Here is a 27,811-nt window from a genome sequence, read left to right on the forward strand (position 1 = left end):
TTTTGGAATTTTTTTAATCTATCGTAGGACTTTTTTCTAAACAATTCTTCTCTGTTCATTTAAAGCGTCGCTGGGGGCTGCCATGTTTAGTCATGATACAATTTGAGGCAGTTCAGAATAATTGCGTTATTTTAAAGTTAATGGATCATATTTTGTGTAAATCATTGCTACAGTGATATAAAATCAAATAAAAATTCCGGTTTATTTATTTTTTTTTTTTAATAAAATTATTATTTTATTCAAGTTTTCTATTCAAAATTCAATAAATTGTTCCTATACTTACATATGCTCATATAATACAAGAATTATTACTTAAATTATTTTTACATTAAATATTTACAATAAATACATGGTGAGTTTAAATTATTTTTAAAGGTTTTATTTTAATTTTTTTTGAAACAATATTTTCTTTATCACATCAAGCGATTTAACATTAAATTAATAAATAATTTAATAGATGATCATTATCATCAAAAAAAAACCAGCAGCCTGATTATCATTATGCTAATTACAAAATAAACAATATTTTATGGTAACATTTCCAAATTGTATATCGATTATTTTTAGCAGTTGATGTCACTGTTTCGACAAAACAATACAGCATTTGTAGGACAAACAATAAAAACAAATATAAAATTAAATAAATAAATAAATTTTGTAGCAATAGACTCTCTTGGATTTAAACATTTATTCATTCATTCATTCACTGCAACAGGACGGATACAATACAATTTTAGTATGCTGCATGTTGCCTGCTGTTTGTGCAACTTAGCACCAATACACACTAACATTCATTGTGTTGGCTATTGGTGTTGGCCAAAAACTAACAGTTTGATTAGCCAACTGACTAGCATTCTTAATTAACAGCCTCATTCAGTCATCATCATTGTCATCAACATTTTCTTCATCAGTTTGTTTCGTTAATACTGTGTGTGGTAAATTGTTGGAGTTGGAGTGCAATAATCACTCACTGACTCTCTTTTTGTCTCTAACTCTTTCACATCTTTCAAATTAACTCCACTTTCAGTTGCAAGTTCCCGTGGTAGTGGTATTGTTAGTTGCTGCTGCTATTGTTCTTTTCGTAGTAGTTGTTGTAGTAATGTTGTTGTTAAAGGGTGTGCCACTAATAGAAACCCCTGCTTTCCTTGGGCAAAAACTAACTGACTGTGGAAGGCGCTGAATTCTGCTGTTGTGACTGTTGTTGCTGCTTTATTCTCTCTTTAGCCTCCTGTTGGGCCTTCTTCGAGCGTTTCCATTTCATGCGACGATTTTGAAACCAAATTTTCACTTGTGTCTCCGACAGCATTAGACCGCTGGCCACTTCGAAACGTTTGGGGCGGGATAGATATTTGTTTTGTTTAAATTGCTTTTCCAATTCCAGCAGCTGCTGTGACGTGAAGGCTGTACGAGGTCGCCGAGTTTTACCCAGGATGGCATGATGTGGATAGGCGGCGAGTTCGGGTATACGATGGTGTAACATACCGGCACGAGCGAGAAATTCGAATTGCAAGTGTGAAGGCATAAAGTGTTGACCCATGGGAATCTGAAGATAGAGTGGAGAATTTTCATAAGTTACCTGGATTTTAGAGAGGGATAGATTTAGGAAAAGATTTTTTGCTATAAATTGCTTTTGAATGAATTATGCAAGTTTAAGACGTCCTACAGAACTAAACAGAATGGGTTTCCAATCATTATGGGAAATTCTTTCTGCATTCTTTTTGAAATACTAACTCTATTTAATTCCACAAGTAAAGCTTTAAACCATAAGTAAATCCTGTTCCAAAACGTTATTACGGATTTCAGATTCTGACATCTACCTCAATGTCTGCACATGATATTAAAATAACAAAAGGAATACCAATTAAATTAACATATGGTGTCGGGCCGACGATACACCAATTGATAACAAATGGATATGATCTAAGTTAAAATCATGTGTCACGAATGAAGAGGCTTGTATTGGTTATAATAAAACTTATCTCTGCTGATTAGTTTCCCTGATAATATCTATAAAATGAGGATAAACCCAGTCCAACAGCTCCAAAAGGCACCATGCGGCTCCGGCCCATAAATATTTGTTTGTTGGATAACACACATAAACTGTGAAGCATTTTGGGTTGTCTGCAGAAACACTTTGGTGGGAATCGAACTCAAAACCCTCGAACAGTCCAGAAGACTATCATCTAGTTTGTATTCCATTAGTGGTAGAATCTACCAAGTATGGGAAGAAGTACACAGAGAATAGAGATTCGTGATAGCAACCGAATTTGTTGCCAATCGAATGATTCGGTTGTACACATAAAATTTTTCGGTTCTATCAACAGAAAAACAGTTGACAAAGAAGAATTTCCTTTTAAAATTCTATAGCCACAACTGTAAAATTCGGTCACAAAGCTATCACGAATCTGTTTTCTCTGTGTATGTCCTACAATGTCTCAAGAAAAGCAAGCACCTTGATTTTTCTTTCCCAATAACGAATATATGACAATTTCGACGACCGTCCAAGGGATGTCTGAACCCCCAAGAACTTCGTTAGCCACTCTCGAGTCAATGAGCAACAGTGAGTCTTATTGGCGTTAAAATTAAACCGGTTCAATTCATCACAACTGGTCATGATTACGCCAGTCTTCCATATTCTGTCTTGAGAGTCTAAAGATATGGTCTATGTTCAAGTTAATGTTAGGGACAAAAACTAATATCATCTGCGAAATAAATAATTAATTGAATTTGAAGTGATTGAAAATAAATTATTCATAACAATTAAAAAAGGGAAGAATAAATCCCTCCGGAACTTTAGACCTTTTTTAAAAAAAAAAACCCACTGCGAAGCGTTTTGCTTGTCTACAGATAACCCCAGAGCCTCTGGCGGGAATCGAACCCGCAACCCTCAGATTGATAGCCCATCACACTATCGTCTAGTCTATCAGGGTAACCAATATATAAAATCCTCAGAACAAACCCCATTTATAACTGCTCTTATTCGAACTCAAAAACATAAAAATTCACCGCCGGATTTATAATGTGGTTTAGAGACTAAATGAATCATTATATTGGAATCCATATTGTATATTGTTATGAAATTGTACTTGAATTCAAATATAACGATTTTAACGGCTGTAACATATCTGTGGGCATTATTAACATTGAATAAAAGCTTTCAGTTGACCATTGATTGTAAGTATGGCAACGCTGTTTACTGCGACCGTATATTCGAATTCGAATATTCAGTTAAAGAACATTGTAGAAAGTACACTGTGGTATATGTACTAGAAAGCTCTAGACAGTTAAAGAGCAATCTAGAGTGCAGATGGCAGTGTTATAAATAGTGGCAGAGGTTGCAGTCGTTAGTGAGTTTATCAGAGACGCTTTTCGAATAAACATCAACTGAGTTGAGTGCCTTAAAGTGTGCTATGTTTTTCAAGTGAATTCTGCGAATTTATAAACGTGTATAAAAAAAGCATTGAGTGACTATTTAATTCTGTTGTTGTACATTTTAACTAAATAAAGAGTTGTTACAATTTTCAAACTTTTATTTGCAATCAAAAGTATCCGGTTTATTTAAAGGAAAGAAACCAACGTTTTGAAAAGGTTAAAACGTAACAATTTAATTAAAGAGTTCATTTGAATAAATATAATGCACGAACTTTCGAGAGGGCGTGGATATATTTAAGCTTTTAACTAGTTTCGAATTTCAAACAAATATCATCAGTTAAAAAAGTGGTTTCAACATGGCTTTTTGTTTCTTAATACTTTCACACAACTACTTCCTAAACTGTCAATTTTAAATAAACATAATTGGTCGCAACCCCACTCTAAATAGTATCGCCTCTATGTGGAAGTTCTTAACTAGTGGTGTGGAACTATTGCAGCTTTTTGGTTAAAATTCAACTTACCGGTATAGGTTTTCCCGATGGATCCAAGGGACGATGAAATGCCGAACCACCCTGAGCTAACAGTTGGTAAGGATGGCCGCCGGCATATAAAGGAAAATCTTGTGGCCGAATAGGACTATGAGGAGGTACAGGTTTCTTGAATTCATCACCCAAATCCATGTGCATGCCCAGATGCTGTTGATCTTCACAGCCAGGACTGATGGGAGGACTAGAACGATGAGATGATGTGGGAGATTCCGATCTGGATATAATTAAAAAGAAAATATGGTATTAATAATACTGAATAATAAAGAATACAAATGCGGGAAACAAGGAAATATTAAAATTTTTTCAATAATCATACAGCGAAAGTTGAATCATTGTGAAGTTGAAATAAGTTAGAAACAGGGACCGAATTACCGCATTCAATATCGAGTAAAAATTATCGTAAATTTCTTATTTGAGATTATGGCATTCGATATCGAGCAAGAAATTTAGTAAATTTTAGGATAATTTCGATATCGAAATAATTTTTTTTATACAATAGCTCATTCAAGCACGAATGCGGTAATTTGGGTCCAATTTCCAAATTATCGCATTGATATCGAGTAAAATTTATCTAAATTTTCTTATTAGAGATTATGACACTGGATATCGAGCAAGAATTTTAGTACATTTTGACATAATTTCGATATAGAAATCATTTTTCGATACGATAGCTCATTCGATCACGAATGCGACAATTTGGCCCCAGGTGTCATTGGCTGCTTATTTGATATATTTCTTAATAGTTTTCAAAACTACCTTTTAAACTAAACTAAAACTGTAAAACACCAAAACCACTTAATGTTTATTGCAAAACCTTTGTTGTTCACACTTAAATAAGAAATTATTTCTTTGCAAGTTTTTTTTATTAATGACACTTTAAAATTATCATTAACGAAATTTTGTTTTCCCTAATACCCGTGATATTTATTTTTATTTTGATTAAGTAATTCGCATTTGAGTACATATTAGCGAGTAATGTAATGTCATCCATCTTTTTTGCTTTTCAGTTTCTTGTTGTTTGAGTGATGTTAAAGCTCTTTTCAATTGCTGCATTATTTTCACAAATGTTTATTAAATAATGAAATCATTTATTTGTATTTATTTAAGCATTTGATAATTATTAAATTCTGTTTGTTTGTCCCTGGGTATTAACCTCATTTGCCAATTTATTGTGGAGAGGTAATAGTTGTGTTGATGGTGAGTTTTTTAAATTATGGCGTTTTGTAAAAAACTATTTGTGGGAAAAAGTTTGATGACAGATTATAGCTATAAATAGAAAATTAATTTTAAAGTCCATTAGGAAGAAGCCACGTTTTTTTGTGTTTAATGTAGTAATCAATTTGAATTTAAGTAATTTCACATAATTTTTTTGGTAATTACATGTCATTACTGATTAACATACTTTTTAATGTCTTCTATATACCACCTGCATTACTTGGGGGTAGTTTAGTAATGACGGTATCATAATCTGAAAGTTTTTTTATTTATTACATATCACAGAAACCATCAATATAATTCTAAAGTAGTTATGTTCTTTTCAATGGGGAGATTACTTTTTTCACGAAATCTTAAACTACTCTATAACTTTTTCACGGATCACCAGTTTCGTTACGGTATCGATAATCCATTTTTATTGATAGCGGCATCAGTCCTTACTATCATTGAGTTATTATAGTCGTTACATAACACATTGCTTCTAATCGTTCGTATTTAATCCATTACTTGGTAATGTCAATTTAAAAAGTAGTGCAACTAACAAACATAGAGAAGTAATTTCTACAGATACAGAAAGAATATATTTGAATTGAACGTCAAAATAGTTGAGCGAATCAATAAAAGTTTAGTTAAAAATTTAAAGTTTAGAATCGATAATCCATCAATTCACAATTCAAATATTAAAAAAATAGTGGATTATATAAACAAATGTACAATCGAAACTTAAAGTCGTAACGTTGAACACGGCCTTAAGCTGGGCTCAATCGAGAGGGCTGAATGTTAACCCGGTGCAGACTGAAATCTATGTTTTCACAAGAAAGACGAAAATTCCTATGTATATTGAATCCTGTTTCCTGGGCTAGAAGATACCGTTGACCGACAGAGTTAAGTACTTAGGTGTAATCCTTGACCGGAAATTAAAATGGAGACACCACTTAGAGGATATGATCAAAAGTATAAAACCAGTACAGGGAGTTCAGCGTACATGCTGCTTGTATATAAGTGGGCGGATGTGCCCGAGCGCATACCAGACACAGAATATATCGGGAACTTTGAAACACTGATTCCATATAGAATATCATGGTTAAATGGAACATTAGAGCAAATACCAGTAGGAATCCGTTAACTGGGGGACAAAACGGACTTGGGGTTCTTTTGGTTCAATGAAAATCCAGAAACAGAAATATATTGCTGTCTACCTAATCACAACTCTTGAGCGCTTTCTTTGTTATTGCCAGGTTTTCGTCGAAATTATATCCAAATATCTTGTCACGAACACTGATTCGAAAATTCTTAGAAATTACTTCCACAAAACTGAGTTTCTGAACATCAGACGATAATACCTTCATAGATCACTATATAAGGTTTTTTTCAACATCATTTACCATGCGCACAACAGGCCCGATAGTGGCCTATATTTATGATGGTGAAAAAATTTTAAATTTGTTATAAAGGTTACTCTGGGACTTAAGTATGTTAAAAATCTGGGCTACATTCGTAATCGAATGAGCTATTATATCAAAACTTGATTTCGATATCGAAATTTTAATAAAGAGTACTAAAATCCAGCCAAAACTTCACTTACAAATTTAAACGTAACTACAATTTAACTATTTCCTGAATGCATTATTTTGTAGCCAAGTCAAATATAAATCTAACCGTAAGGTCGCGAGTTCAACCCCCGGTTGTGGCTAAATTAAGATTCCGCTATAAATGAATGAATTCATAATTATCTTTCTAAAACTATATAAAAGACAAAATTAGGTTGAAATTGTTATTAAAAATTACCCGACCGTTATTTCTAGTGAAAGACAATAATTTACTCGTTAAGGCAAATTTATAATGCAACACTATTTACAGCTTTTTAAGATACGCAAAAGCTCCGATATAATTTTTTGTCTAAAAAGGATAAAGATTGCTTATTCCCATATGCGACCGATAATGGTAAATTTTTGATACCATTTTCAAAACTCCAATATGAAAATTTTTTAACATTTTCTTAAACAAATTCTAAAAATTTAAGAGTTGACCTTTGTCATTTTATTAAGGATATATACGCGAATAAAAGCAATAAAAATTAGGTCAATACTTCTTACAGTTTTTCCGTATCTGGGATTTAAACGAGGGCCCCAAATAGACTAGACGATAGTGAGCTGGACTATCAATACAAGCAAAACGTTTCGCAGTTTGTGTTTGTTATATTTAAAAAAATATAAAAATATAATTTTGTCAATAATTTGTCACTATGCTGTTATTTTATACTGTTTTCAGTTTTACGAAGGCGGATCAATTAGTCCCTGACTTTTTGAATTTCCCGCCTCGTAATAAACAAAATTTTAAATATGAGAATAAAATTTACTGAATATCTTACTAAAATCGGTAAAGTCTAAAACTTTATTTAACCGCCATGGTCAAAGATCAAAGAAACATTTTTAATATCTGGGATTTTTCGTAAAAACTTAACTAATTATTTGAAATTTATTAGCAGAATATTAAATGAAAAATTAAAAAAAAAATATTAGTTAAAAAATTCAACTTTTTAAAACTCAGAACATTGGAAATTTTTATTATAGAATTAATCAATTTATTTACTTGAGATCAAAATTTACCGGATTTGACACAATTTGCTTACAGTATAAGTTTCATACAAATCGTTTACTAAAAACCGTAATATTTTGCTGTATTTGTTTTCAGAAATCCTAAATATTCCAATCTTTAAGTTTTTACCTCGGTGATAAAAGTGTTAAGTTTTTCCGATTTCAGTAAAAAAAGTAGTAACTGTACGAAATAATGGCACATTGTCCATATTATTGCCAACTATTGAGTTTTTCCCGAAATCTTAAAGTACTAATCATAGCTACGGAACAATTATGAGAGGTATTGACCTAAATCTTTTTGACTGTTATTCTCGTGATATATCTTTAAAGAAATCCTAGAGATAAATTCATAAATCTTTATAATTTATCTTTATCTAAAAATATTTTAAACAATTTTGAAATTGGAGTTTTGAACATGAATTCAAAAGAATTTAACTTTTTTTGGCTCCAGATTAATTGAATTATTTTTAGAAACCAGTATCAACAGAAAAAGAAAAGTCTGTGGCCAAATTATGCAGAAGCTAGTATATGAGCGAAATGAATGGATAGTGTTTACAGCACACTTTTAAGGTGAAAATTAATTGATTACTAGGAGCAATACCACAATCACATTCAGCCCAATTATGAATAAAAATTCCCCGGGAGTTTTTTCCCTTTTCTCATTATTCCTATTCAAATTCAATGGGAAAAAACTCCCGGGGAACAAACTCCCGCGGAATTTTTTATTCATAATTGGGCTGATTATTCCTGCAAATATTTCAAGTGTAAAACTAATGGCAATGATAAAAGGATTTTCGTTTTTTAGTTTTATAAAGGTAAATTCTAAACAAAATGCATATAGAAAAAATTCCTACAACTTACTTTTCCTATCTTCAATATCTTTCCAAAAAAAAATTAAATTTGAATTCTTTAAATTACTACTCATACCATGTACCATTCCGATATTTTCTAACATTCAGATTTCAATAATTTACATAATAAATTTCAAGTTACATTCTTTAGTGAATTAATCTCTTATCAAAAAAATTAAGAGTTAAAAAATTCTCACCTTGACATGCCGTCGGGACTGGGCGAATCATATTCACGTGATTCATGCAGCCGCTGCAAAGCTTCCTGTTCGGACATTCCCATCGCCGACATATCGCGAGCATACTGCAAACCCAACGTTAAACGATCATCCATGAGAGGCGCTTTCACACTGATCGCTTCGGGCGAATGAGACTCTGAACCATTTTGATTTTTCGCCAACAAAGCATCAATGCAAAATGATTTCTTGGGCTGACTGTGCTGCTGGATGGGCGGTGATCGTGATGCCGACGGTGATGTTGATGTGGGCGTTAGAGGTTGGGGCAATTGTTGAAGAGGATTGGAGGGATTTTGTGAGGTCATCATGAGAGGTAAACGAGGCATAGGATAGACACCATGGCCTACAGGTGGTGGTGGTGGCGGTAGGGAGTCGTAGAGTCTTTGTTGTTGAGCCACTAGAGGAGAGCTAAAGATGCGTTGATCTCTAAGACTGGCAGCAGCAGCGACGGCTGGTGGTAGTTGGGACATACTGTGCATATTAGAGGCTAGTGGGACTGGTTGCACTAGCAGAGGTAATGTTGTGGATGTGGGGGCTAAGGGTGAGGTTGTAGAGCTGTTAATTTCTTGTGTATTAGCTTCTTCACTTGCTGTGTGGGTCGATTGTAAAGGCTTGGGTGAGTTGCTGTTCGAATGTGGTGATCCTGTAGGTGATCGTGTAGGACTTAATTGAGATTGTGGTGATCGTGGTGAGATCGTAGAGCGTGTATTGGAATCCTGTTGATAATCACTGTGAGGTGGTGATAGATTATGATGCTGTTGTTGCTGCTGCTGTTGTTGGTGATGATGCTGTTGAGCGGCTGCTATATGATTAAGAAATTGTGAAAGATGTTGCTGTTGTTGCTGCTGCTGTTGTTGCTGATGCTGTTGCAGTTGTTGCAATGTGGGCGGCTGTGATACTTGCACACTAGACATATTGTTTATTTAAACACTTAAATTTTGGTAACACACTTTTCACTTTGTAAATTATTTCATGTATTTTCTTATAATACTTAATTTATATATAAGTTTTTATCTCTTTTTTTTATTGCTTTAATTAAATTCAAGTTTATTTTTGATTTATTTAAACACTATTCTGTTTAGTTGTTTTTTTTTCCGTTAAGTTTTCTAAGTGTATTTGCTTTTAACTTTTGTTTTGTGAAATTCTTTTTGTATTTAGAAGATAATTAAACGAAACCCGCGTACGTTGTTACGGTGCTAACGCGTTTCAACGACTGTGATAAAACAGTGAAACGTTCTCAATCATATACCTCGTCCAAACACTTTCATATCATTCGCACTTATCAAGCAAACGATGGCTCCTCAACCACCTTTTCAGTTGCTCGTCTTCTTCAAAACTCCTCAACCACCACCTTTTGTCAGTTAAACTTGATTTTTAACACTCTCTTTCTCTTTAAATTCATGTGTGTGTGTGCGAAGGAAACTCTCAAATTTTGACTACAAATTGTATGGTTTCCCATTTAACTGTTAGTTTACTCTCATTTGCGCATTCTCATACCGTTATTATCAAAGATGGAGTAACCCCGTTTGCAAATGTAGTTGTCTCTTTCCGTTGCATAAAGGCGAAAAGTGTTTTGTTGTGTACGAAAGGGGCGGTGTCAAATGGAATTCATAGTTTAATATAGCCATGATTAGAATTAAATTGGTAATTGGAAAGGTGTGGCATTTATTTGAGAACACATACGTACTCATCATCACTCACTTGCCTTGCCAAAAAAAAAACAATAAAACAAAATGAACTACAACAAAAAAAATAAAGCAGCAGGGAAAAAAACAACTACATAAAATACTTGTTGTAGTTCGTGTAGATGTGAGACTCCATTCTTAGCCTAAAATTGTTAGCAAAACGAGATATAATTACCATCATTATGGAGTGTTGCTGCTACTACTAGTGATACATAAAAAGTCCGTCATTAAGCCATGAAATACACACTCATATATGGGGCATGGCGTCATTTTTTTGTGCTTTATACATATATTCGGTAGAGTGGCAATTGTGATGGTTTAGTAGTTACAACTTTTTCTGTTTTTATCATGATTTTTTTTTTGTTTGCCACTTGTTATTATTAAAATATTCTGCTCTTGCCCCTGACCCTTTGCTCACAATACTACTCCATTAGCCTTTTGCTTCAGCTTTCAGCAATAATGCTTTTCCTATCTCTCTCCAAATGTTCTCTATTTTTTTTTTATTATTTTGTATTTTAGTAATTAAGCAACATAAATATTTTAAGGATGAAATGTGTCTTTAAGTACTACAATTTGTTGGTATTTTACATTTTAATATACAAAAAATATATGTATATGAGCATGTTTATGTTTCTGTATGTATCTCATCACCCAACCCATCATTACCTTTTATTTTATTTGTTTTTTAATTAGTAAAATTTTATTATTGTACGTTCCTTTTATGCCAAACCTCTGAGCTACAGTATTATTATGGTATTACCGGTTTAAGATAGATTTTTACTCCATGTTCAACAAATAAGGAAATATTCGTATATTTTATTGCAAACCAATCTAATCAATGTCGATAATTTATTTTCCCCATGTTTAAGCTATCTCTGAAGTGCTTTACATAAAATTTGGCACACACATCATACAAAAGTAATAATAACATATGTCAGCTGGTATATGAATATACCCACCATATCCACTGATTTAACTTCTCTCTTTTCATTTGAATTCTCGTGTCTAAGTGAATAATCCTCCCATCATGCCTTAATAGAGAACATATAGGAATAAAATGCAAATTTGATAAGGAGTGAGATCGAAAAAACCTTAACACGGTTAGTACTTGGACTATTTGGTACGAAAAGTTAAAGCCAATGCAGGTTTAAAAACATACAAGGCTCAAAAGTACCTGACAGAAACCAAAGACAGAGCACTGAAATTGAAGTCAAATTTTATAAAAAAGAATATACCTGCTGCATAATGGCTGAGAACGGATATAAGTCAACCATTTCACACAAACGCTGGAGTAAAACAAAGATGTCCCCTATCACCTTTGCTATTCACTATAATGCTGGATGACATCATGAGTGAAGTTTGTTCAGAGAGAAGAGGAATAACATGGTGCCTTTTACTCCAACTCGAGGATTTGGATTATGCGGATGATAGTTGTCTACACTCGCTTAAGTTCTCCAACATGCAAGCAAAGATAGAAGATTTGGAAAGATTAGCACGCAATGTTGGACTTCAGATAAATATCAAGAAAACCAAAGCTATGAGGATCAACAATGTTAGCACCGATAACATCATACTACTAGGCCAACCAGTTGAATAAGTCGAAAGCTTCTGAAACAGACGTTAATAACTGGCTCAACAACATCAGCACTACGAATCTCTGGAACCTCACCAACGAGAAACCCATACACAAATAAAACGTAGGAAATGGAGGTGGATCGGCCATACTATCAGAAAGAATCCTGACAGTATAAAAAGGATGTCGCTAGAGTGGAACCCTCAAGGTTCAAGAAGCTGTGGTCGGCCAAAGAATATATGGAGACGCACGATACTCCAAGATCTAGGACAGTACAAACTTACATGGGAAGATGCGAAAACAACTGCAACAAATCGTGTAAGATGGAGATGCTTTGTGGAAGCCATATGCTCCCAAGAGGAGTAAGGTAGAAAAAAAAACCAATGGCTGACGAAACTTATCCCCAAAAGGTTCTTTGTATGGCAAGCAATATGCAGTTGCGGCAAAAGAAGCCAAACATTTTTTTCAAAATTTACATCAAAGAATTTTTACAAAAGTGGATGCTTGCATTCATAAGACTTCTTAATGTGTCCACTTATTTTTGGCCTGATTTGGCGTCCTGTCACTATGGCAAGCAAGGTCTTAGGTGGTACAAGAACAATAATGTGGTATTTGTACCAAGAGAGGCAAATCCTCCAAACTGCCTGGAGCTAAGGCCAGTGAAGATATATTGGGCTCTTGTTAAAAGGGAATTAAAGACCACAATACAGGTATCGATTTGAAACGGAGATGGACTACATGTGGTTTCTTTTCTATTAAGATTTTTTCGATCTCATTCCTTATTATCCAGCTGAACTTTTACAAAACTCACAATTGTAGAATATTTGCTAGAGGTAATCTTACATTTTGGTCCATTCGCAAATACTTCCACAACCCGTACTGAGGAACAATATTGTGATTCTTAATAAATTCTATAGAGTTTTATAAGAATTAGTTGTGTATTTAGAACTAGTAACACATTGAATCTAGACTAATTCAATAAAACACAAACTTGTTCTAAAACAACTTCATGGAACCATTAGAAAAATGTTTAAATTTTGTTATGGAAAAAATTTAAATTTAATTGTCAAAAAACTTAATTTGAAGAAAAACGATTTATCATTTTAAATATTTTACAGCAGTATTTTATTGTAAGCATTTATAAAAAAGAAAAGCAATAAACTCCAAATGGATCCAAGAATTAGCCTGTATTTTAAAAGATTTTTTTGTAAAGTATTTAAAGAAACAAACATTTCCTTAACTGCTACCCGGAACTAGTTCCAAGTATGATAATTTCGAATAAAAAACATTGATGAAAGAACTAGTTCTAGAACCATTCTTAAGAAGAGGTGTTAGTTATTTATCGCTTTTATAGAACTTGTTCCGAGGGTGACAATTTCTTGCATGAATCATTGATTAAAGAACTGGTTCCGAAGGTGACATTTTCAAATCATTAGTTGTAACGCCATACTAGTACGAGTACTGTCCATATGTCTGCATTGTAGAAAATGTTGTGGAATATAAATGTGGTTAATAAATATAAATGTTCGTCAACTTATCGAACTGTAACACAGTCAATTTTTGTCAGATTTTAAATTTTTTAATTTTATTTTGATTTTGTTAAGAATATCTAAAAACAATATGATTCAAACTGATCAATGATTATTTTGATATGAAAGCGTATAAAAATGTATATCAATGTGTAAAAAAATTTAGTTCTTAACAAGACATGGTTTTAATTTATCAAATCGGATGAAAACTGTAAAAGTTGTTCAACTTTTCATTAATACCTTTTTTAGTATTTTCTCCCCCAGCGCATATGAATTTTTTCGAAAAACTTTACTAACTTTTGCAAATATAAACCGATTTTAATAAGTAGTGTCACGTTTTTTTCTATATAAAATTGTCTTTAAAACACTGTTCCAAAAATTTAAAATAGCTATTGTTGAATTTGAAAAATTACGAAGAAAATAAAAAAAAATTTAAACTTTTTATAAAAACTTTAACAATTTCTTGGAATAAACATTTTATGCCTACAATAAAGGAAAGCTTAAAGACCTACCCCAAAAACAGTTTTTTCAAAATAACTCAAAATTTGGAGGGTGTTTCAAAATCTTTGAAAACGGTTTTAATATATTCTCACCTATGCCCATTACCCCCATTAGGTCACTTTTGTAATTGGACATAAACAAGTTTTATATGAACCTAAATCATTCTACCAACTTTTGTGAAGATCGACCCATAATTGATCCTATGCCCCATGTAACCCCTATATCAGAAACATATTTTATTGATGGTCGGTATACAATAAAAGGGTCATTATTACAATTTGCCTTTAAGTTCGTAATAGTAAAAGTTAACTTATGGGTATCTTTAATATTTATTTTTAGGAACTTAAAGGCAAGTTGCAATAATGGCTCTTACTTCTTCAGGGTGTATTTAAAAAATTTGGATTAAAAGCTAAAATAATTGAATGGAAATGTTTTTCAATGAATAAGAAGAATTCAGTAAAGAAACAGTTTTAAAAATTAACTATGATCTTATTGAAGGTTGGTTTCTGTAACGAAATTCTGTCCGAAATTTTAGAATCATAAAGAAACTAACTACGACAAATAACAATATTTTTTTTGGAAACGAAAATTTCTGAAATAGTTATGTGTATTAACCATAATGTAGAGTAATCTATATTTCAATTTACATATATTATTCGTGTATACTGTTTTTGCTTTCGTATTTGTACATGAGTTTTGTAATTGTTTTAGTAGTTTTTTTTATCATTTTGTAAAAATTTTATTTCATGTTGTGATTTTTGCCATTTTGTTGGAAATTTTTGTTAATTAGAGTTTGCCATGCTAATTACTTTTCAAATTACTAAAATTTTGTTTAGATTTGCATGTTTTCCTGTTTCCGTTTTATTTGATTGTGTGTATCCAACTAGTATATGTGTGCATCAGATATATGAACGAGTGTGGGTTTGTTTTTATTAGATTGTGTTGAGCAATTAAAAGTTTTTAAATGGGTTGTTAAATTTTTAATTGTTAAAAAAGGAATTTGAAAAATTATGTTAATTTTCATTACATCTACAATTTAGTAGAATTTGGACTAAACAAATGATGGGAGGATACATATTGTTCAGACAATTAAACAACACAGGTAGGAAGAATCATTTCCCAAACCAAACTTATGAAAAACATGTGGAGTTTGCATAATCGTATGGCATATTTCAACAGAATACACCGAACAATTCAAAAGTAAAAAATCAGTTTAAAACATAAGATTCGTAAAATTTAAAAATTTTTTAGAAAATTTTAATGAATTTCTCCTGCGTTAGAAATTAATCCTTTCAAATAAACAAAATATTTTGTAATTCATCTTGTTTTATTTATTAATAATATCATTCAACCAATAGTATAAATTATCTGTAAATTAGCCGAGTAAATGAACACCCACATCAGCATTATTCTGTTTATTCTGAGCATTATTATCTCCTTTAATTACATTCTGTAGAAAAAAAATGTTAATTAAATTATATTAGAAATATTTATATTAAAAATTTCTCGCTTACTTACATTGCCTGGAGTTGCCATGGCGAAGGCAATAATGCAGGAAACTGCAACAATCACTTGAAATAATTTCATATTGCAAAAGTACTTTAGGCTCTAAGGTTCTTTGTAAGACTGATAAAATTATGAACTTGTCCAACATATTTATACATGTTTTTGGAGATATAGACTATAAAGGGATGAGTAAATTTATTAAAATAAAACGTTGTGGTGAAATTTATAAGTTTCATTTGAAATAGCTACCTATAAATAATTGATATACCACAAACAAGAAAAAGTGCGTAATGAAATTATTTTGAAAAATATTTATAACTTGCTTTTTGTAGGCGGCTCTGCAAGGGTTTTTATGAAATATTCTGTATTACAGTATTAATTGATGCATTACTAAACAAGTAAGGAAGTATGGTCGGTCAAGCCCGTCCATATAATACCCTACACTAAGTAAAAGAGCAAAAACATTTTTCTTTTAAAATTTCAATAATTTATATTTTTGAGTGATTTTCGGAAGTGGGCCTTATATGGGGGCTATGACCAATTATGGACCGATCATCATGAAATTAGGTCGTGTGATTTATAACATAACATTTTTAAGCGATTTATGCACGTTAAAGTGATTTTCGGAAGCGGGTCTATATGGGAGCTATGACTAGTTATGGACCGATCGTAACAAAATTTGGTGACGTCAATTTTGTGTATATAAAACTTATTTGGAGCGGAATTAGTGGAGATACATATATAAATTAAACATTTATGACCGATAAAGTCCAATTTAGGGAGGACATTTCTATGGGGGCTAGGTGAAATAATGGACCGATTTCAGCCAGTTTCAATAGGCTTGGTCCTTGACCCGAAAAAATAACATGTACCAAATTTCATCGTAATATCTTCAAAATTGCGATCTGTACTCTGCGCACAAGGTTTACATGGACAGCCAGCCAGCCGACCAGACGGACGGACGGACATCGTTTAATCGACTCAGAAAGTGATTCTAAGTCGATCGGTCGAGGTGGGTGTTCGACTAATATTTTTGGGAGTTACAAACATCTGCACAAACGCATTATACCCTCCCGACTATGGTGGTGTAGGGTATAAAAATGTTTCTACATACTCCAATGTACATAAGGAGTGAGATCGAAAAATTCTTAACACACGTTTTTCATTACATTTTTTAACCCAAGTATTATTTGAATTTTTTTTTGATCAAGTTACCTTTGAAAAACATGTCAGTTATTATGTGTAATGTCAATTATATTAATTTTTTTGTTAATCTGATTAAAATGAGTGACCAGAAAAAAGTGCGTACTGAAATTATTAAATATTTTCAACAAAACCCAACTTGGTCTTACAAAAAGTTGGCCAAGCATACAAAGGTCTGCCGTCAAACTGTTTCCAATGTTATTAAACAGTACCGGGAGAACTTGTCAGTTGATAGAAAACCTGGTTCAGGTAGAAGGAATGGTCCACATGATGTTTCTAAAGCCAAAAAAATAGAACGCATTTTCAAAAGAGCTCCCAACACATCCGGTAGGAAAGCAGCCCGGTTAGCTCAGTGCTCGGACTATTTGGTACGAAAAGTTAAAGCTAATGCAGGTTTAAAAACATACAAGGCTCAAAAAGTTCCTGACAGGAACGCTACTAAAAATTTAGAGGCCAAAAACAGAGCACGGAAATTGAAGTCAAGTTTTATAAAAAAAATATTCTTGCTGCATAATGGATGACGAAACGTATGTTCTGGCAGATTTTTCGCAACTTCCAGGTCAAAAATTTTATGTTGCTGATGCTCGAAGGAATGTTGAAGAAAAGTTTAGGACCCAAAAGCAGACAAAATTTCCCAGAAAGTTCTTGGTATGGCAAGCAATATGCAGTTGCGGCAAAAGAAGCCACTCATTTGTTACAACGGGCTCTATAAATACCGAAATTTACATCAAGGAATGTTTACAAAAAAGGCTGCTTCCATTCATAAGACTTCATAATGTGTCCACTTATTTTTGGCCTGACTTGGCATCCTGTCACTATGGCAAACAAGCCCTTGAGTGGTACAAGAACAATAATGTGGTATTTGTACCAAGAGAGGCAAATCCTCCAAACTGCCCGGAGCTAAGGCCAGTGGAGAGATATTGGGCTCTTGTTAAAAGAGAATTGAAGAGTACAAAAAAGGTGTCCAAAAGTGTGGTAGATTTTAAACGGAGATGGACTACATGTTCGAGCAAAGTGACAGAAAGCACTATAAAAACGTTAATGGAAGGGTTTCCGAAAAAGGTTCAAAATTTCATCACTAGTGATTAAAACTATAAAAATAATTTTTTTTGTAAATTGTAATAATAATTTCAATCAAATAAAAAAAAAAATAAAGCTGTAAGTTTAGTGGTTTCTTTTTTATAAATATATATGTATGTTAAGAATTTTTCGATCTCACTCCTTAATAGCCACTGAACTTTTGTGCAAATAGTGACATCTATATTCCACATATCATGAAGAAGTCACTCTCCAATACATATTTTTGTGATAGCTTTAAATTACCACATAAATTTCTTTGTCTTAGAACAACAGATAGAAAAGGTACCACAAAAAGTACCAAATCACAAATCTTTATCCTTTTTTTAACCCCTTTAGCTTGAATTTCCAAAAAGGCCCATATATTTTTTTTATTTGTAGAAAAAAATGTTCTTCTTTTACATGATTCGGAAAGAGCATTTAATGCAAAAGCGCGTAAAGTAAATTAACCCTTAATAGCACTTGGGGTCCAAATGACCCTAAACTTTTAAAATCACGAAAAACACATTAATTTTGACCCCAAGTGCTCTTAAGGGTTAATTTCCATTTTTGTACTGTTATTGTAAACACTAGACTTCATTTTATATTTTTCTTAAGTTTCATCAAAATCGGCCCAAAAATACATAATATTTCGCTATCTCTCCATGAAAAATTCTAAATATTGAAAAATTTTTCTTTTGACCCTCAATATTTAAGGCTTAGCATTTTCCGATTTTAGTGAAACATTCATAGTATATTTAAAATTACCTGGACTATAATATTCTTAACAGATTTTAATTAAAATTAATAACAGTAAGGAAATTCGGCTCATTCGCCAAAATATGGCCAAAAAATTATTTTTTTTCGAAAATCGCAAAATTTAAATCGAAGGTATGGAAAAACTATAGGAGGTATGGACATACTTTTTTCATAATTTTATTCCCTATTACGTTGTTAATAAATCCCCATGTGATGATAAATTTTAAAAAAATGTTTAAAAATTTGAAATTGGAGTTTTGAAACCGCCGTTAAAAAAATATATTTTTTTTGGTTATATGTACCTGCGAATAGGTTAACTGTATCCTATGAAGATAAAAACTCATATACAAGTAAATAGGGATATATTTAAAGTAAGAATAAACTTTTGTTTTAATATTTCTCAAAATATGTTCATTTTGTTCCTACATTTCTTGTTCTAGTGGCCTGAGACACGTTAATGGCCTGGCGATTTTTTAATAACTTTAACAGTTTTTAACCAATTTTTTTCTTTTATATCTTATTAGAACGACCATTACGTACACATTTCGATTCTTTTAAATTAAATTGCAAAAGTAATTATTTATTAGCAAAAATTAAAAAAAAATGAAAAAAATGCATTTTTTCCCTTGTAAATGTACCTCAAAACTAAATCGAAAGTGCCCTTCTTAGAACAAGCTAAAATTTTTTTATTGTATTATTTTATTGTAGCTCATTACGAAAGTTTTCAGCGGGTACCGTTTCAACATTCAAAGAATTTAATTCTAAGGGACACTCTACTACACATGTAAACATATGTATTTTTTGTAGATCTTCTTAAGCACTATTTATATTTTAAATTTCAGCTCATTCGGATCATAAATGGATTTTTGGAGATTTTTTTTTAAATATTGAGACCCTAGGTGACCAACTTTGAGGGGCACCGCACTGGCCCCCATTAGCGCTAGGAAGCTGAACAAGTGCAAGTCAACTCGAAAATACCTCAGCTCCAACCATGTGACAATATCTCCAATAGTTCTCGAGGTACCGAATTATGTTTATGTTTAGTACTGCAATAGTCGGCAATGCAGTGCCCAAAAATATATTACAAAACGGCAAGACTCTGTAAATTTCTGTTTGTTGTTGAGATATATATATTATATATCAACGTATAGGAAATTGTGTATTCTTTTCAAAAATGTATACAATTCTTAAGTATTAAAAAATTTATAGAAGACTTTTTGCTAAAATATGTGAAAACATTTTAAAATGTTATTAGGGGATATTTGCTTATTCTTTCGTTTATAAAATCAAAAGTTGTGGACAGATTTTATTAGAGCTTATTGTGTTTGGAACTTAGTTTTCTATTAATTAACAGTGTAGCTTCATTTTCCAATTTTGTATGCCGTTTTAAAAAACAAAAATTTCGTTTATAACTAAACCCTTAGGCCCTTAGCGCCAAATTATCGTAAGCGACATAACACAAATTTTACAGGAGAAGGTTTTTTTTGATTATTTTGAAATTTATACATAGAATTAAAAATGTTATGAAGCGATATAATATAATTTCGTTCAATCTATTTGTCTATTTTTCAAAAATATTGATAACTTTTGACAATTAAAAATTCATAGAAAACTATAGAAAAATTTTTATTGCATTTTTGCATATATAAACATTTTTCGAATTGAAATTAAATTTTTATTTATAAATAGTTTTTAATGAAATTTCACAGTTATGTAGATTTTTCTATTCAAAATGGAAAAATAAAAACGAATTTTGAAATTTATTATCAGCAATCCCGCAATTCCCAAAAAATGTGGTAAAATTCCAAAAATGGTAATTTTTAGTTTTTTGGATATAATATCCATACCAGGGTCGGGGTTATCGGGACCCTTTACAAATTAGAAACATATTGAGCCACCTATAATCGGTTACTATATTTTAATATCGAATACGCGATTTGAGAATTTTTGCCCTAAAATTTTATTTTTCAAAAAAATTGGTGTTTTTTGAAAGGACCTGGTCCCCTTGGCAACAACAATTTTGAAATTAGTTTTCCTTTAAAATATTTCATGAAAACTTAGCTTTCAGAAAGCAGAAATTCCTTGTACATCCTCTTAGAAATTTTAAAAATGTCGCTTACGATAATTTGGCGCTAAGGGCTCGATATGTTGAGCAACCTCCTCCATTTTCGAAATATATATATATCGGTATATATCGAATATACGAGCTACTTTAAAGTTTAGTTTTAGGCTGCGCTTGAGATTTTTTTCAACTAGCACAGTGTAATCAATGTCTAAAAACGAAATGTACCAATTCGTCAAGTTTTTCCCTTTTTTCGCATCTTTATAGTCCAAGTAAGGATCTATGTTCCAAATTTCAATTGCTGATTGTTTGGGCTTTGGACGGCATGGATCTGGACGACATGTGGTTTCAACAAGACGGCCACACGCACATGCACCAATCTATTATTGCAGCAACGATTTCCAGAACAAACCATGTCAAGAAATTCTGATGTCAACTGGCGATTTAACGCCGTGCGATTTTTATACCCTACACCACCATAGTGGGGAGGGTATAATGCGTTTGTGCAGATGTTTGTAACGCCCAAAATATTAGTCTAACACCCACCTTAAAGTATACCGATCGACTTAGAATCACTTTCTGAGTCGATTAAACGATGTCCGTCGGTCTGTCCGTCCGTCTGGTTGGCTGGCTGTCCATGTAAACTTTGTGCGCAGAGTACAGGTCGCAATTTTGAAGATATTTCGATTAAATTTGGTACATATTATTTTTTCGGTCCTAGGACCATGCCTATTGAAATTGGCTGAAATCGGTCCATTATTTTACCTAGCCCCATACAAATGTCCTTCCGAAATTGGACTTTATCGGTCATAAATGTTTAATTTATATATGTATCTCCACAAATTACGCTCCAAATAAGTTTTGTATATACAAAATTCATGTCACCAAATTTTTTTAAGATCGGTCCATAATTAGTCATAACTCCCATATAGACCCGCTTCCGAAAATCACTTTAACGTGCATAAATCTCTTAAAAATGTTAGTATACACACAAAATTCAACATATTTAACTTTCATATAGACATAAATCACACGTACTAATTTCATGGTGATCGGTCAATAATTGGTCATAGCTCCCATATAAGGCACACTTTCGAAAATCACTTTAACGTGCATAAATCGCTTAAAAATGTTGGTATACATACAAAATTGAACATAGCTACCTTTAATATAGACATAAATCACACGACATAACTACATGGTGATCGGTCCATAATTGGTCATAGCTCCCATGTTAGGCCCACTTCCGAAAATCACTCAAAAATATAAATTACTAGCAGACCCGGTGCGCTTCGCCACCCCAATTAGAAGAATGAAATAGTACTATTAAGTCTCCCTTTGTGAATCTAATTGTAAATGTCTAATTTCATATTTCTGGGTCCATTATTATAGAAAGTGCAAAATAAAGTTACCACTAAAGTCACCTTTTGTGAATTCAAATTCATTTAAAATCATGTGTGCCTAAAATTATTATAAAATATTCAAAAAGTACCATTGCAATAAACAAATAGTACCATTGATTATCACTTCTGAATTCGCATTCACTAAACCATAACCCGTCAATTTTGTTTCTATAACAATTAATATTTAAAAATTATCACAAAACCCAAAAAAAAAAACGAAACCGCGGTTTTGAAATTCTTTGGTTTTTTGGAAACGCTAGGTCCATTATTATAGTAAATTCACAAAAGTACGTATGAGAACAAAGAAAAAGTACCACTTGGGACCATAGACGCCTAATTTCATATTTCTATGTCCATTATTACAGAAAATTCATAAAGTACCATTAGAATATATAAAAAGTACCAAAAAGCCCCCACTTGTGGTTTCCCACTCACTCCCATATAAGCTTAATTTCATGGCTTTAGGTTAATTGGTGAAGAAATTACAAAAAGTACCATTCGCATAAAGAAAAAGTACCAAAAAGTCTATCCCTAGAATTCTCACTCACTTTAGAACATATACGATTAATATCATGTTTCTAAGTTCATTGTTATAAAAAATTCAAAAAAGTACCATTAGAATAAAGAAAAAGTACCAAAAAGTCTCCCCCTGGAATTTTCACTCACTTTAGAACATATTCGATTAATTTCGTATTTTTATGGCCATTATTACAGAAAATTCAAAAAGTACCGCTACAATATACAAAAAGTACCAAAAATCAAGCACTTGTGGATTCCCACTCACTCCGGTCCATATAAGCTTTACTTCATATTTCTAGGTTCACTGGTGAAGAAATTACAAAAAGTACCATTCGAATAGAGAAAAGGTATCAAAAAGTCTCCCCCTAGAATTCTCACTCACTTATGGCCATATATGCTTAATTTCATGTCTCTAAGTCCATTGTTATAGAAAATTCAAAAAAGTACCATTAGAATATAGAAAAAGTACCAAAAACCCCACAATTGTGGTTTCCCACTCACTCGGTTCCATATAAGCTTTATTTCATGTTTCTAGGTTCATTGGTGAAAAAATTACAAAAAGTACCAATCAAATAAAGAAAAAGTACCAAAAAGTCTCCCCCTAGAATTCTCACTTACTTAGGACCATATATGCTTAATTTCATGTTTCTAAGTCCATAGTTATAGAAAATTCAAAAAAGTACCATTAGAATATAGAAAAAGTACCAAAAAACCCACACTTGTGGTTTCCTACTCACTCGGTTTATATATAAGCTTTATTTTATGTTTCTAGGTTCATTGGTGAAGAAATTACAAAAAGTACCATTCCAATAAAGAAAAAGTACCAAAAAGTCTCCCCCTAGAATTCTCACTCACTTAGGACCATATATGTTTAATTTCATGTTTCTAAGTCCATTGTTATAGAAATTTCAAAAAAGTACCATTAGAAGATCAAAAAAGTACCTATAGTTCTGTTCACACATTTTGGTACCTAAATATTATACCCAATCAGCTAACTTTAATGTCGATAAGTGCAATAATTTAAAATATTAAAAAAGTACCATTAGGAGAAAAGTACCAATTTCCCTTTTCTTCCTCGAACACCCCTCAAGTTCGACCTTTAAAAATATTCCATTTTGCCAAAATTGTTTATGCTACAGACATGTCTCAAAATATTAAAATCTGTGTTAATGTGCCCAAGAAAAAATATGTTTTAAAAAAGTACCAAACTGTTTACCCGGATTTGGCCCAATATACACCTTGGCACTCGAGTTACAAATAACACCCCGTTAGTTAATTATTGTATGAATCCAGGAACCAGTGTTAAAAAAATTATCAAAATTGGCTTAATAATTTCAATAAAATGTATTTTTCCGATTTTATCCCCTTTTTGGTACCTTTTTTATCCCCATTGCTTTGGTAAAATTTAATTCAAATAAATTTCTGTATCGTGGTGGGAGCTCATAATAAAATATTCGTATGCCTATGTCAAATTATAGAAAAACATATTTTATGAAAAAGTACCAAAAATAAACACAATTTTTATCCCTTAAGGGTTCGAATTTCCAAAAAGTACCAAACTTATATTTTTTTTTTATTTTTTGATAAGTAAAGAATGCGATTTAAAATTTGTTTATATGTTTATTGGTTTAAAAGATACATAGGGTGCAAAAAAAGTACCAAAATACAGTTTTTACCCGTTTTCTCCCCTAAATGTTTCGAATTTCGAAAAAGTACGAAACACCTGTCAGCTTATTTTTTAAATGGAGTAACATGCAATTTTAAGTTTTTTTGTATCTTTATTAGTTTTGAAGATATAAGGTTACCGAATTTACCCGTTTTTACCCTTTTTTACCCCCTAAACGTTCGAATTTCCAAAAATCCCTTCTTATCGGATCGTTTTGGGGAGGGAGGAACCCACAGTTAAAATTTCGTGATTCTAGCTTCAGCCGTTTGGGCTGTGCGATGATGAATCAGTCAGTCAGTCAGTCAGTAACGTTACTCTTTTATATATATAGATTGAAATTTTAAAAGAAAAATGTTTTTGCTCTTTTACTTAGTTTAGGGTATTATATGGTCGGGCTTGACCGACCATACTTTCTTACTTGTTTTCTTTGGAGTTTTGTGAAATCTTGGGTTTATAAAAATAAACAAGATACAATTCCTGAGCTCAAATCCGAGATCCAACGTGTCATCGGTGAGATACAGCCACATCTCTGTGAAAAAGTCTGTGACATCAGTATTCCACTTATTAAAGACAACATAATCTCCCTCAGTGCTAAAATTTAAAAAAACAATTAAATTTAATGACTTCAAAACTGTAAACAATAATAAAATCAGCCTCAAAACAATCATTGACGACAATTTAAAAAAGATCAACAATCAATTCACAAATTTCCACCCCTTTTTTAAATGTTTCTAAACAAGGAAATTGCACAAAATCAGGGATTAGTTACATTTTAAATTCAATCAAGCTAAATTTCACCCCAAATATAGACAGACAGACAGACAGTCAATCAGTCGTACACACACAACACGTTCACTCGCAACAACTTGGCTTAAATATTTATTTAACTAATAATCTCATTTAGGCAAATGAAAAGTGGAGAGAAAAAAACTGCACAGCCAGCAAGTGTTAAATTGTTTTATTTTGTGTGCAATTTAGGAAAATGAATTAAACACTAAAATGGGGTGGTTGTAAAAGGATAACTACCAAAATGCGAATACAACAAGTTTAGAGTTTTGAAGTTGGGCAATGGTGAATGTAATAATACGCTACACAGTTAATATGAAGTAACTTGTTAACAATTAAAACATACACCGAGTATATTTATTTTTTTTTAATTTAAATATTATTATTATCTACGATGGAGGTCCTAAGGACACTCATCCCAGCGACATTGGTATCTATCATCCATCACTTTTAAATCTTGACGGGAACGTTCTCCTTTTTCTTCAGTTTATGATCGAAGATTATCAGGAAACTTGCCTAAATGACTGTGCAGATACTTGAGGGGATTCTATATATGTGTAATTTTTCTGCAATCGGATCACAAACGAAGAAATAGGATCGTTTTAAAAATGTAACATACCCGAGGTGTCCTACTTTGAGGACCCTTGGTCACGCCCCTAGTGGGCCCATGAGGTCCAAGTTCAAAACTTAAACTCGAAGACACTTTCTCTTTGAGCATGTGAATTTCATTCAAATCGGACTTACCGTTTAGAAGTTACATATTTATTTCCCTCTATTTTTTTTTTCTATACCACTGTGCGCTACTTCGAAATCATTCATTGAATATATGAAATCGTTGTCTTATTTTTTGGACTTTAAAAATACTAGCTCTTAGTTTTTCTGTATTAAAACCTGGAAAATTTCTTGAAAAACATGGACCAGTTTTATCTAAAGCCTTCACATACAGCTTCATAAGTCCCAATTTGATGTGAAATGGAGGCAAAATGATTTTATATGTGAAAACCAAAGGCGTGTTTATAACATTTTGTTTTCCAACCATCATGGTTTCTCGCAGAGGCCAGTCTTTCTTGATCCCATTGTCATGTTTGTCTTTGCTGTCCCATAAACAGATTAAACATGTAAATTTATTGCACCTACTTTGTTGACCCAACCAGAAATTAACCATTTTTAAATCGAAGCATATTTACGATCCGAGTGCTTAAGATTTTTTAAAACAATATCCATTCTAGCAATGTTATTACAAAAAACTACATCATTTTCTTAGCTAAACAATGGAATTTCATTTTCGCATCCTCGATAAAATGAGTTAAAAGATTTCTTTCTTCGGGTCTAGATGTTAGATCTAAGATCTCTCTTTCGAAAGGTCAAGGTCTCTTATCAATTCACTTAAGGCATCTTGTGAAAAACTTTTTAAATCCACAGCTTAATCGAGACCTTAAGCTCCACGTTAAAGTAATTTATATATGTAAGTGTTTCTCACGAAGTCTGTTATAGGTTTTCTAATCTATTTTACTGTGTATTCACCAGAAATCTAACAAAACACATTTCGGTCCTTGCGACTAATTTTTTGGGATGAGGAAATAATATAAAATTATTACCGACAGTCTTTCATTTGGAAATTATGAGGTGGTAATCCGGTTAATTCCAGAGAGTTTAAAAACTCGGTTCGTTAGTTGAAGACATCACCTTTGAATGATTTGAACGTCACCAATTCGCGAGTAATTTCGATTTGAATCTGAAAATTTAATTCGTCGACATCAATGTTTTTCGCAGCCAATATAGCAATTTTGTGCAGTGTTTGGAAGTACCTTGATTTTTTTTGGATTTAGATTCGGTAAACTGGCAAAAAGCGACTAGAAATTGAATACAACCGATCGAAGTGTCAACGGGGACTTTGCTGTTGCGAATGTCTACAATTGTTTTAAAAAAGGTTCTCTAAATTGGTCGTTTTGCAGCTCGACACGTGTATTGGTAGGCTGTTTTACTTTCTTGACGCATTAAGTTCATGGGCTGGCGTTGATCATGAAATCACTGGCAATGTTTGCCGAAAATCACCTGACAACGGAATCATCGCACCACCAAACCGTCTTTGATTATTTCGTAAATCTTGCATCGTTTTCTCTAATGCCTCCAAAGACTTTTTATGAGCCATTTTACACTCATTTCAAACGATCAGTTTGCTTTGCTGCAAAACTTTGGCCATCACACTGTTCTTGGAAATGTTGTAGATTGGATTTTCATTGATTGGCATATTCAATGACAACTTGAGTTCAGAATAAGCAGTTCGACCGCCTTCCAATAATGTTGCTGTTATTCCTGATGAAGCAAGTGCAACGTAGAAGTGGGCGTGGACAATTTTATTTGCGGTTCAGGCGTTCATCGATTTTAGATAAATTAAAAAAGTGGGAGTGTTGAATTTTTCTTTCCGCAAAAACCTATGTTGGGTTACGTCGAACATTTAAACAAAAAGTAGGGCAAATCGGTGCAGTCGTTCTCAAGTGATACGATTACCAATGAACGACATTTGATTTTTATTTATACACGGAGAGAAAATATATAGTTGTGCAAGCTTACTGTAACCATTTTAATATTGTTACAAGTTTTTTAACAATATTGTAGTCACAGTAACTATTTACATGATTGTGGACCATAATATGGTCAATTTACGATTCACATGATTGTATCAACCATATATATGGTAACAATAAACAAGTATATGTTTGTGACAACCATTTTTATTCAGAATA

At 32.4% G+C, this 27,811-nt stretch overlaps 1 protein-coding gene and 1 long non-coding RNA gene across 3 annotated transcripts; both read right to left on the reverse strand.

Annotated features, from left to right (window-relative positions):
* Positions 1 to 200: 200 nt before the first annotated feature.
* Positions 201 to 10,137, reverse strand: exex (extra-extra). 2 transcript variants are annotated; one of them, XM_065505165.1, is made up of 3 exons: positions 8,781 to 10,137; positions 3,894 to 4,134; positions 201 to 1,576 (listed from the first exon to the last, which is right to left on the reverse strand). In XM_065505165.1, the coding sequence occupies exons 1-3, from the start codon at positions 9,728 to 9,730 to the stop codon at positions 1,157 to 1,159; spliced, it is 1,611 nt and encodes a 536-aa protein (XP_065361237.1). In that variant the 5' UTR covers positions 9,731 to 10,137; the 3' UTR covers positions 201 to 1,156. The 2 variants fall into 2 exon arrangements, with proteins under 2 accessions (XP_065361237.1, XP_065361238.1); XM_065505166.1 differs by having other exon boundaries at positions 201 to 1,543; positions 8,781 to 9,895.
* Positions 10,138 to 15,412: 5,275 nt separating this feature from the next.
* On the reverse strand, positions 15,413 to 15,730 carry LOC135956051 (uncharacterized). The gene is made up of 2 exons (XR_010576335.1): positions 15,623 to 15,730; positions 15,413 to 15,554 (listed from the first exon to the last, which is right to left on the reverse strand). It is a non-coding gene; the product is annotated as an uncharacterized LOC135956051 (long non-coding RNA).
* Positions 15,731 to 27,811: the final 12,081 nt, after the last annotated feature.

The sequence above is a fragment of the Calliphora vicina genome, chromosome 3 (assembly GCF_958450345.1).
Source record: "Calliphora vicina chromosome 3, idCalVici1.1, whole genome shotgun sequence".
Lineage (NCBI taxonomy): Eukaryota > Metazoa > Arthropoda > Insecta > Diptera > Calliphoridae > Calliphora > Calliphora vicina.

Excerpts from the sequence above, each read along its gene's own strand:
- exex (XM_065505165.1), bottom strand. The coding sequence starts at position 9,730 with ATGTCTAGTGTGCAAGTATCACAGCCGCCCACATTGCAACAACTGCAA. Across the intron at positions 4,135-8,780 it reads AGTCCCGACGGCATGTCAAG|ATCGGAATCTCCCACATCAT; the intron begins GTGAGAATTTTT and ends AATTATATCCAG. Across the intron at positions 1,577-3,893 it reads CATCGGGAAAACCTATACCG|GTAACTTATGAAAATTCTCC; the intron begins GTAAGTTGAATT and ends TCTAAAATCCAG.